The sequence below is a fragment of the Cariama cristata genome, unplaced genomic scaffold, assembly GCF_000690535.1.
Source record: "Cariama cristata isolate BGI_N322 unplaced genomic scaffold, ASM69053v1 scaffold7657, whole genome shotgun sequence".
Classification (NCBI taxonomy): Eukaryota; Metazoa; Chordata; class Aves; order Cariamiformes; family Cariamidae; genus Cariama; species Cariama cristata.
This window is the reverse complement of record NW_009628436.1, coordinates 306928-319031: the sequence shown is the minus strand read 5'-3', so window position 1 is coordinate 319031 and position 12104 is coordinate 306928. Positions and strand designations below refer to the sequence as shown.

The 12104-nt window shown below is 39.0% G+C and overlaps 2 protein-coding genes across 2 annotated transcripts in view; one reads left to right on the top strand and one right to left on the bottom strand.

Annotated features, from left to right (window-relative positions):
• Nucleotides 1-565: 565 nt before the first annotated feature.
• Nucleotides 566-5455, top strand: LOC104165250 (cytochrome c oxidase subunit 6C). Its single transcript, XM_009704824.1, has 3 exons — nucleotides 566-689; nucleotides 2407-2528; nucleotides 5331-5455. Exons 1-2 carry the CDS (start codon nucleotides 576-578, stop codon nucleotides 2524-2526), a joined length of 234 nt encoding a protein of 77 aa, XP_009703126.1. The 5' UTR covers nucleotides 566-575; the 3' UTR covers nucleotides 2527-2528; nucleotides 5331-5455.
• A 4680-nt stretch (nucleotides 5456-10135) lies between these two features.
• Nucleotides 10136-12104, bottom strand: part of LOC104165251 (vacuolar protein sorting-associated protein 13B-like) — a 270979-nt gene continuing 269010 nt past the window's right edge. The window contains exon 45 of the mRNA XM_009704826.1: nucleotides 10136-10454. Within this exon, the coding sequence (XP_009703128.1) occupies nucleotides 10209-10454 (246 nt within the window). The 3' untranslated portion in view covers nucleotides 10136-10208. The remainder of the gene's footprint in view (nucleotides 10455-12104) is intronic.

Here is a 12104-nt window from a genome sequence, read left to right as displayed (position 1 = left end):
GCCGCTCCCACCTGAGGAACCTTAACTTGTGTTTGAAGAGGCACACCTGCTTCAGGCCTCGTAGGGCTTTGGTAAAATCTTACCGAATAAGAGAAACATCCGTTAATGCAGTAGGGTTTGCAGTTACTTTAAAAAAACCCAAAACACAAACTAGTTCAAGTGGTATGTGGTTTTTTTTAGAAATTAATAAAATGTGATCAGTGTTCTGAATGTCTTCTGATGTAAACACCAGGACAGCAGGCCTGAAATGGTCGACCCTGCACGGAGGGAGGGATTTAGTATGAACAGCGAAGGCCAGTCTTCATTCCATGAGTACTGGATGTAAGGACTATAAAGACTTGCTTAGATTCGTGTCATAAATAGGTTGTCCTTGAATGTTGTCCCTTCAATATTCTCATTGAAAAGTCAAATTGAGAGGAGCACTGTTGCTTATATTGTGAAGATGGTTATGACACAATACAAAAAGCACGATCTTTCTAGAGTAGAGTTACAGAAAATTATTTAAGTAGAGGTTCTTGTTGCACAATTCTCTTATCTTTTTTTTTTTTTTTTTCCTTTTAGGAAATATAATCACCATGTCATCTGCACTATTGCCTAAGCCACAAATGCGGCGCCTTTTGGCCAGGCGGATGAAGTTTCATCTATTTGGGGCATTTTTTGTATCTGTGGGATGTGCAGCTTTATACAAGGTGAGCTCTGTAGTCATTCAATTGTGAACTGGACTCATTAGGGTGTTTTAAGAATTCATAATATTTTTTTGTTGAGATTTGGTTGAGCTGTTCATCAGAAGGCTTTAGTAATGTATTTTTGTAAGCATGTTTCCAGAATATAAATAAATCTTCCTAATCTTCATTTGAAGAAGTGAATAACCTGATGCTTTAAGCTGTGTAATTAAGATCACGCAATTCGTGACAACTTAACCTTGAGTCTCCTAGTCCTAGACTGCTCTTGGTCATTCACATGATTGATGCACGTTAACTTGAGATAGTCTGTGTCTCTGTCATGGTATCTGAGACTTGAGAGAGTTGTCAAAGTCTTGGTTTGTCTCTAGGCTGATTTCAGAAAACTTGCTCATAAGCAATTTGGAAAAACACCCTTCACACTGAAGGTATCAGTCTGGGGAAGGCTAGTATGGTCCTTTTATTCTTTCTTTTGAAGTATCATGTGGAAATGGAGCATTACATTTTCAAAAAAGCTCGCATACAGATTGGAGTTTGTTTTTCATGTCCTTAAGAGACTTCTGGTAAGATAAGAGTGGTAATTGTTCTCGAGTGCCTTTACTAACTAAATCTCGGATCTCATACACAAAGCAAGCAATGCACTTCAAATTACTGTGGAAGAACTGGATCTTGGTTTGCCCGTTGAACTCAGTCATACCCTGTTTGCAGCATTTGAGTACTCAGGAAGTTGTTTATAAAAGTGACTAGAAATTAAGTTTTCAGGTTGTTCATCACAAAAATACCACAGTCAACTTAGACATTTGTTGATCTCTGAGAAGTTTATCAGAAACAATAAGCTTCCACAGTTAAAGCTCAACATCTACTTAACGCATCTGTTAAGAGGTAGGCAAGCTTGTTTGTGGTCAGACTTACAATATAATTTTTTTAGTAGTCTGTGGTTTTATACCTTATTTGGCACCCCCACATTAGTATGCTAGTAAGGCAACAGACCGTATTTAGAACAAATAACATGGATCTCAGTAGTGATTTACTTCATTATATGTTAGATATTGTTGGACAAACCCACTGTGGACTTTCCTTCACGTTTTTGGGGGCTTTTTGAGCATATCCCTGGACTTCAGGTGAATGGCTATCCAAGGAGTTAGGATTGTGTCTTCTTGTCGGTGAGCTGTAAGAATGGTTTGGTAGTCTTAAAATCTTACCAGACTTCTGTAGTTGACCTATAGTGTAGCTCAAATGTAATACATTGTTCTAAGATGACATTTTATCTGGACTTACGGTTTTGCAGCTGCCCACAGGCACAGAGAGTGTAGCTCAAATGTAATACATTGTTCTAGGATGCCATTTTATCTGGACTTATGGTTTTGCAGCTGCCCACAGGCACAGAACTTGCCATAATGGCATGTTTTATATATAAAACTACTAGTAGGGAGGGCATTGGACACTGGAGTGTCAATGTAAGTGGAGTGTTTCTGGATCTTAAAAGTGTAATCTGCTGTCTTGTAATGGACTTTCTTTTTAAGGTTTCACTTCAGACATTTGCTTTCCTGACCAATGGTGAGGTAGCCTGAACTGTGGATTTGAACTGGAACATAGTAACATTTTACTAACTTGAGCTAAAGGCTTTTTAGACTGATACAAATCGCAGCGAATCGCAGCACTAATAGGAAAAAAATTATGTTCGTAAAGCTTTGCAAGCTTTAATTTTCTGTGTGTTACTTTCCAGTTTGGAATTGCTGATCCCAGAAAACGAGCTTATGCAGAGTTCTATAAAAACTATGATCCCATGAAGGACTTTGAGGCCATGAGAGCAGCTGGTGTGTTTGAGTCTGCACCACCCAAATGAAGGTAACCTGCATTTACAGCTAGTAAGCTACTCTGCATTAGGAGTAAGTTAGATTGTTTCAGTGAAACGTTGTACTTCTATTCAAAGTTCTTCCTTTTTGATCAAATAGCAAGGTGCTCCCAAAGAAAAAGGATACGAATTGCACTCGAGAGACCTCCGGATAATAAAAACATGAAGAAATACGGGAACTGGGGAGCAGGGAGTAAGGGCAGAACGGAAAGCTCCTGTGTGTCTTTTGGCACAAGTTTAACTTGTGTGATGTAGGAGACTTGCACAGAGTGATGCCCAGGCCTTTCCCTCTTCATGCAGCCATGGAGAGGAGACAAAGCTCTTGTATTAAACTGTAAGACTTGCCTGATACTGCTGTTATGTTGATGGTGCCACATCTTGAGCTGTTTAGCTTCAGGCTATCTATATCTACTACTTATGTACTTGTGGTGGGACAGTAAATGAGAAAATGGAGGCTGTTTCTCTCTCACAGCCTGCATCTTAATGTAAGAGACAGAGACAGCTTCCACACCCTTTTGTCTTTTGAACTTTGTGAGAGGGGGCAAATATATTTAATGGCATACAGCGCTGTCTACTAACATTCAGTTTTTTGCCATATTGAATTAAGCTTGAATAGAACTTTGTTTATGATACTGTTTTCCTAGCACTTAACACTGGCTTTTGTTTGAAGAATACTAAACTTTGTTCTCCCTTACTTGTTGTCATAACACCAGGAAAAATAGTCTTGATTTCAACCTTGTCGTAGTTATCAATAAGCACACTCACTGAACTGCACAAGCTCCTGATGTGACAGCTCAATAAAGTATTCCTCCCCCTTTCTTGATCCAAATTTCTTACATTCAGTTCTCTGCTTCTCTTAAAATGAATTCAAACTAATCTAGAATGATAGCTTTTTCATTCTTTTGGAATGTTTTCATATTGTGATCATTACGTGATAATCTGTGGCTCTAATTATCGTGGCCAGCTGGATTTTCTCAGCCTGCTTGCATAAAGCAGCAAGATGGAATAAAAGATTTGTACTTAACACTATTAATACTAAATTCTGTTGTGTGACAAACTACAGCTATGTGGTTTCTGCGTAACACAATTACATAAAAAAAGCATAAAAAGAAAAAAAAACCACAAACAAAAAACCAAACATGGCAGTCCTTTTGTGTTTGTGGGGTTTTTTTTGGGGGGTTTGTTGTTTTTTTTTTTTTTGGTGAGAGTGGAAAACTTATGTTCTTTAGCTATGACTGCAACAAAGATAAATAATGAAATGATAAATTTACCTGGTTTTAATCTTGGTAATTCTGCTTCTGGTTTGGTCCTATTGCTAATATATAGGCAGTTTTAAAATTTCTTAGACACTGGAATTGCATTCTTTAGTCAGGTGGCCTTCATCAGAGTATTCTGAAAGGCCATCTGGTGGTAAAATCACTTGAAACAAACACTGTCAATAAGGATGCATGTTGAATATTTAATTGGAATCATGAGCAGGATTTTTTTCAGTGCAAATAGAGCTCCACTCTCAGTTAGCTTACGTTCTCGTTTGCAGCTTAAAAAAAAAAAAGTTGCACATTGCATGCACCTGTTAAAATTAAGTGTTTCCTAAGCATTTCTTCCATTCCTTAATTACACCAGCTCAGAAGAAAATACGAAAGACAAATCTTTATATGTGATTTTGTTTGAATTACTGATACTTATTTCTTAGCCTATTTATATAAGAACTGGTATTTTTCACTCCTTCATAGTAGAAAGAGGTTGATTTTTTTTTTTTCTTTTTTTTCTTTTTTGTGCCTGCACACGAATACATAAGTAGAAGAAGGGGGAAACATTGCCAGTGTTTCAAATGTTCTGGAAAGACTCTGAAAAGGACAAGTACACAGAACAGATGGAAGACATTTTCATTTGCCTCAGTAGCTTAAACCTTAGCTGTGGAAGTTGGATGGAGGTTGAATTTGGTGCTTTCCTTGGTATAGTACCTAAAGGGTACAGTGGTCATGCATGCTTTACATCTGCCATTTTATTGGAATATATTCTGCATATGGCAGTAAATACAGTGGTTTAAGCTCATTAAATGCTCAGTCTGGAATCAGTACTTACCCCCAAAATTGAGGAAAAGGTAGGGCAGGCAAGGAGGAGAATGCATTAGTTAAGGTGTTGGCTTGGCACTCGGCACGGAGTTTGTTCCCGCTGGGCATGTAGCCAACTTGGTACCTACGTGTGAATTTACACTGTTTCATCTACGTGGCGTGGGCTTTGTGTGGTGATAATGGAAACTAAGCGCAAGTATACGTTTGAGGACTATCTTACCTCCACAGTGTGCTCAGTAATAGCATAAAGGGGCAAGCTAAGAGTTTGGTGCTCACCACTTGCATGACTGTCATCATGGAGCACAGCTGGTCTTGGACTGTGTTCAGTATAACGGGGAGAAGCGATTTGAATTTGGTTTTCTTCCTTCCTTGGTAGGTTGCCTACACCACTTGTTTCCTCTCTGGCTCCTATCTGAAAGCTGCATTCCTTTCTCTTTCAGACCCTTAGTGAGATTGATTCAGTTATCAGCGCAGCGTGTATAGTGAATCTGATGTATATCTGTGCAGTATTGTTCCAGCTCTTGATTTGTTCCATGTTTCACTTCTGTTTGCCACATGAAGGGTGTGTGAATCTTAAACCATCAGGAAATAACAGGGGGAATTCCTCTAGACTAAACCACGGCATAAACATTTCTCTCTATTGCTTTGCATTCATACATACTAATATGTTTACTTGGAGCATGAAGTTTGTCCAACATAATATTTTTTTTTATCTTGCAGATCCCCTTCAGTCTAAGGAGACTTGATGACCGAACCTTATTTGTTCACTGAATTGTAAAATGTAATGCACTTCAGTGCATGGCATGCTCTAGTGTAACTCAATAAATAAAATACATATGTCAGTGGCGCTTAGTTGTCTTCAGTAATGTAGAAATGCTTAAATGCTGGGAAGAGTGGTGGAAAGTCTTCATAAATTGTTCAAGATGACCAAGTCTAGTTTTCTTTCCCCCAGGAATTATTCGCATCTCTGTTTTGGCCAAATTCCACATTTGATAACAAAGTATATCCCTAAGCAGTTACAGCTAGGTTGTCCCAGCTGCTGATGGGAATATGCAAGAGGATACTTGTTACAGGAAGGGAAGGGCTGGCTTTCTGGAAGGGTCTGTGTTACCTCTGGCTTCACAAGGTGAACTGACCTCGAGACCAAAGAATTTGCAGAGGAATTCTGGAAATATACTAGCCAACCTTCCTGCTTTTTTTTGCTGCCATCACTGTATTGACTTCCTTACAGCAGCAAACTGTTACATCAGGACTTACAAACTGTGCAAATGCCCGCTCTTGTACGTGGAAAATGACTCCAAACTGGAGGTACGTTTGCATATATTTGATGTACAAGGGGAAAGACGGTAAAAGCCGACAAAATAAAAGAAGAAATACTTATTTTAGGATATTATGGTAATGAAAATCTTTGCGTGCTGCTTCTAGACATGTATCATCTTGTTTTTAATATCTGGAAGTAGTCAGCTAAGCATAGTTTTGACCTGTGCTACATTCTGTTTAGTCCAAGTCCTATCACCTGCCACGATACCTGTCGTTTGGGACATGCTTTGTGCATTGCCTGTTGCTGAGGTTGAAGATGCAGCTCTTGATGGCTGAGTGTGGGTACTAGGGGAGGAGGCAAAGCTGACGACTCTGTGAAGGGAGCGAAGGCGTATGAAGCACATGACAAATGAAGCCATCTGTGTTGTATTTGAAGGTCTTCAGTTCAAATCCTGTTTGGAGTAACTCTTATTATTTCAACTGGCTCATTAACTACTTAACACTTAATAGGTATCCGTGAGCAACACTGGGAGTGATGAAAGCACGTAAGTCAGTAACGTATTTGATCCAGAACACTATTACAGAGCAACATGGGATTTTCTTTAAACTTTCCATACAGGCAGTGTTTCCTTTAAGCAAAGAAAGAATTTTACATTAGTGGTGCAGGGGAAACCATCTAGTAATCAAAATACCCCTGCTCCTATAAATGTAAACCAGAGCTTAACAATAGCAAATGATACCCATTTATCTTCCCAGTGTACAGTATAAACATTGTATGCCATTAAGTACTGACGAACATTTTCTCAGGCACGTCTGCAGGTTTAAATAGCCAGGGGTCTTCAGTCATAGTGACAGCTTCAGAGGCAAAGCAACTTGCTACTGCCAGGTGTGCAGGCTAACAGACCTGGCTTCCTTCGCAGCTCTAGCCCCTGTATTCTTCCCAGTTGCTATGAATTAATTTGCTTTTAAATTTTAAGTTTCTTCTAAACTGTTAGAGCCAACAGCAGTTATTGTTGTAGTCTGTGTTCAGTTACTGGCAAGTGCTGATTTAAAGAAACCAGAGTTTTTGTGACTGAAGAGAGCTCTTTGACCATACAGCAGTGCTTGAAGATGTCTCTGGCTAAATGTAGTCAACAACAACAAAGAAAGGTGAGCACTAACTTCGATGTCTGTGCTTTGAGAGTCTACAGGTTATAATTGTTGCTTTCTGTATATATTACAGTTTCACAATGGACGCAAAGCAAGTATTTCCTTTCAGCAGGCAATGCCAACCAACCCATAGCTCGCTTTCCTCTGGAGTGGGGAGGGCAAAGCTGGGTACCTGACGTAGGAGTGGGCAGAAGGGCTAACCTTCTTCTTTTCTGAAATCAGCACCAACCCATCAATGTCCCATTTTTTTTTCTTTTCCCTTTTTGCCTTTGCCAGCAAGAGTTCACCTAATCCTATTTTGCAAACAATTGGGAGTGGGACTTGGCATAGTACAAGACAGACCTGTGTGAGTTAGACCTTAATCAGCTGCTTGTTACAGGGTCTGGCATGCCGTTTCTAGGCGATGCAGAGCTGAAAAACATGCTTGGCTGCTCTGAGATCATCCCAACTGTCTGTAAAGGTTTTTGCTATATTTATGTATGAAATAATATATAAAAAGGAATTGTTTGACCTAAACTACTTTGGGAAAGGTCTTGCCGTGTATAAGACTGACCATGCCTTCAAATTTTTGGCTGGCTTGCTTTATTCTCAAGTGTTTGAGGAATGATTGATTGTTCTGGAAGCAAACTAAAAAGATAGATTTGAAGTTGTGAGCGCTCCAGGTCTAGAGAGCATTATGAGAGGAGGCATGTTTAAGAGTACACATTGGAGTGCTTTAGCAGCTAAGTACAGGCAGCTGCTCTTTGGACAACTTTGTTTTCATAGTTCACACAGCTCATATGTAGAAGAGGCTGATTTATATGCTGTCTCCACACGTGTTTCCATACATGTGGTCAGAAGGGGGAGAAAGAACCTGCCTAATGCAGTAAAGATGCTCACTTAATTCACTGAAGAAGAGTGTAATTTAAGCAAGTGTTTATTCCCGGAGAATGCAATTCAGGAAAAACACAAATGTATCTTAAACAATGGCTGCAATCTACAAACTTTTAGAAATTAAACTGCTGCCTTCCCTCATTTTTTACAGGTGTGTTTGCATCCTCTTGGCTGGTTTGTGTACTACATACATCATGAACAGATTAGTCAAATGCAAATGGTGACTACAGTGCTGTTTTGATTCAGTTAGTCACAAAAGCATAAAACTTTTCAGCACACTTTTTTTTTTTTTTTTTGCAAGCTAATCATCAGTTTTTACTTCCAAAGTATTGTCATGAGCTATTGCGTTTTCTGGTACATGATGAAGTCCAGTGACCAACTGGAATCTAATGGGGTCAACATGAAGCTTGTATGTCTGTCTTGTCACTGTTCTACACAGTGACCTGTTCATTCCCCTGTCACTGAATGACCAAATAGCTCACAAAACCAAGTATTACAGGAATAGCTTTATTATCTTTAAACAACCTCATTATATTACAATTTATCCACCAATATGCAAAATTAGAAGTATTAAACTATTTCCATAAAATATTCAGGAATGAAGTGTGTGTGTGTCTATATACATAGACATTTTTAAAATAGTGTTATTTAAACAATGACTAAGTTATTAAATCACTGCATGAAATGTTGATAATGGATGGGCTTCTTTCACAGTCAGAACAGGACAATGCGGATCCCAGGCTTCTGTGTTTTCAGTACACAAGAGACACAGGGTTTAGAAATATCTTTTAACAAAACAGAACTCACGAGAAAAACATTGCAGTTACTACATTCTTATATACTGTGCATTTGGTCATATCAAGTATGCATAGAAGTTATTAACTATAAAGCCTATCTATCTGCTCCAAATGATGATCACATTTTATTCCAGTTCTTGTCTCCAATTCTGGCCACGTTCAGGAATCCCCAGACAAAATTCATGTCCGTAAGTACATAGCAAAGGGAAGAAAAGTAGCACGCGTAGTTGAAAACCAAGAAACTTTTGTTTTTTAAAATAAAACTGCCATAGCCAGATTTGGTTTATAAATTAATCTAACTGTGCCCAGAGACAGTGCTTTCTTGTCTACTACAAACTGTAAAACATCCAAAAAATAAGACACTTAAAAAGCTCATTTGTGTTGATGTGCGTAACATCACATTCGTAAGTGTATCATGACGGCATGACTAACTAACTAACAATGTAATTGGTGCCTGAGGGTCCGTACTTTTCAATCAACTTAAAACCCAAAACCTCATTTTGCTTAGCACATACTTGAAAGGTCATGTTTCCAAATATCCCTGGTTTTATCTGTTCGAAGATGATAAGCATTAAATGAATTAGGGCTTAAGTGAGCATGTACCATGTAGCGGTGGCAGATCAGAAGTGGGACCCGACAAGGCTACACTTGGTTACCACCTGCGCATCTATGGTACATGGAGCTTACAGATTGTTGGTAGATTTTAAGGAGACTAAGCTCTGTTCTTAAATTTTTGAACTGCATGTTACTGGCTTCCAGCTAACGACCAGACAATGCACAATGTCATATATACACTGAAAGTCCTTCTGAAAATTTGATGGTGGATAAAACAAAGTTTCTGTATACAGACAGTTTTAAAAATAAATTCATGTTGTAGTTCGTGTTTTGTTCTCCAAACCACACAAAGGCACAAGTTTACATTAAGGACTAATGTCCTGCAAAACTTCAGTCAAATAAAGGAAGCTATTTTAAGGTTAAAGTGGTGCTAAAACCCAGCTGTCACTAGTAACTTAAAACAGCCACACTGGCTTTTTCAGATTTAGTGGGGGAAAATGTTTTGCCTCAGGACGTACATGTTGGGGGAAGTGCGTGTGTGGGGGGAAAGGCTCAGCCTTGGGCAAGTTTTTACAGCTGAGTTATAAACCTGGTTTATAACAGAAACTGGCAGACCCTAAAATATGATATAGTAGGCATCGATACACATTTTGTGTGTGCGGCGAAAATGTCTGGGTGCATGCAATTTTTCCTTATTCTCTGATTTTTGGTTATTGAAAAGAAAAAGGATTTTGATTGAGCTATAGTCCGAGGCAGTTCCTTTTCACGTCCTAGAACACTTTCCTTCCAGCACGAGTGTTTTGGCTAGGGAGCAGGAATGTTGCAAGATTAGAAAAGCTATTGGGCTTTGTTATCATCTCTACCTCCTCAAAAATTATATGCATCTCTACTTGATGTAGGTTACTGCAGAGAAAGCATTACTTTCAAAACAGTAAGGGATTACGATACTCACCACAAATAATTATTAATTAAATCCTTTCCTCAAGGCTTTATTTTTCACCATGGTGAATTTGCTAATGAATACTTGGGCAAAATTTGGATCAGCTACATACTGATATGTTTTCATTATAGTTGGAAGGTGTTCGGTAGCCACAGTTTGCAACGCTGGCGCTGTTGAGGTGCTGGGAGCGAGGTGATAAGATGTCTTTGTGATGTACTCCACAAGGCGGTTGTATTGTTGTTCTGATAGTCTCTCTCTAACTCCGTCTGCCTGAAATCAGATAAGATAAAATAGTTACTGAGTAACTGACAGTAACTGCCACATTACTTTTTTCTGTAGTTAAAATCTTCCTCCCTGGGGTCTTTCTTACGATAGTTTAATGGATGTTTTAATCAACAGCGTTCTCCCATAGTTTAGCGCTTGGTTGATTAGGCCTCTCCCTTGCTGTTTTGGGCACTTCTGAGGAGCTTGTAACTCTGGAAAATTTAAGCAGTATCTTTTGAGAATGTCAGGGATGGACACCTTGGTCAAGAGTAGATCTTTACAACAGATAACTCTTTGCAGACAGGAAAAGCATCTGAACCCCTTTTAGAAAAATGCCAGTAGCTCTTGGCAGTGCTTATCAGCTAGCAATTCTCAGTAGCAAAACCTTTTCCTCACAAAGTACAGTTAAAGACAGCACATAACTATATCTGGGCAGTTAAGTCTTTAACTTACGTGATTTAAAATAAAGACTAGAAGCTACCTTCCAGGTGAATGTTCCGTGACAGGACATATCCATCTGCTTCTGGTAACCAAAAAAGCCATTCTGGGTCAGATGACCCACACAATTACATTTTTTTTTTCAAACAAAAGGTTTTTACTAAAGATGGTTTGGGCATGTCATTTCTGGAGAAGAAAGTAAGGTGTCTATGCAAACTGCCTTTTCCACTACCATGAGTTGGAAGGAGTCCTCTGAAGAAATCCCTTTTCGCAGGCTGAAATAAGTAGAGGTTCAAAGCTCGAGCAAGAAAGAGGGATGCAAGTAACATAGCTCCAGTGGAAAAAATACAGTAAAACAAATACTGTCACAAGAAAGATGGCATCTACCCTGTGGTTCCAACCAGATAAAGCATTAGATGAAAAGCCATGGGCAAACCTGGCTTTGGAAGGTCAATCAGCTGTGCCTTTTTTAGAAGAAGAAATTGAAGATGACCATGACTGCCTTGAGAAAGGAAGGCACGCAAGCAGGCATCAAGCTAGTTGTGTGGTTTCAAAAAAAATGTATTTCAGAAATACCACCATGGATGCTGCAGTGGTATGACTAGCAAAGTCATTCTGAATAGAAGTTATATTTCCAAAATATGACAATGAACAAAAAGGCAGAAGCTCTCCTAGGGCTGGGCTTTGATCTTTGGTGCTTCCTTATTTACGCTTGGAGAACTGCTGACCAGTTTCATTTTTGTAGGGTTTAAAACGTCTTTGTTTGTTGGACGTCATGCTAAGGATTCAAAGACTGATATCTTCAGACTGTGTTTCAGGGAGTTTTACACATGCCTCACTAGATGTGATGATATTTTCAAACAGTGCCATTGCATTCAATTTAACAGCCACCATCAGTATCTTGTCACATCTCTGGACTGCAAGGCTCATTTTAAACAAACCATTGCTTATTTGAAGAAAAGAATTAATATGATTGATTGATAGTGACAGATGTCACATCCACATCAAAAGAGTCCCCTCTGTTTTTTTTACTATGCCTTTGGAGATGGATTTGCTGCTCAGCAAGTAGAAACAGTCCTGTTTTCAATCATCACCACAAAAATGCTGAAGGAAGCAGGCTCATGAACAAGCTCAGAAGCTCAAGGTTGGAGCCTATGCCTAGAAACAGTGGAAATGATGAAATGGGCGAGGAGAGTGTGGTTTCCATGAATGACCTTA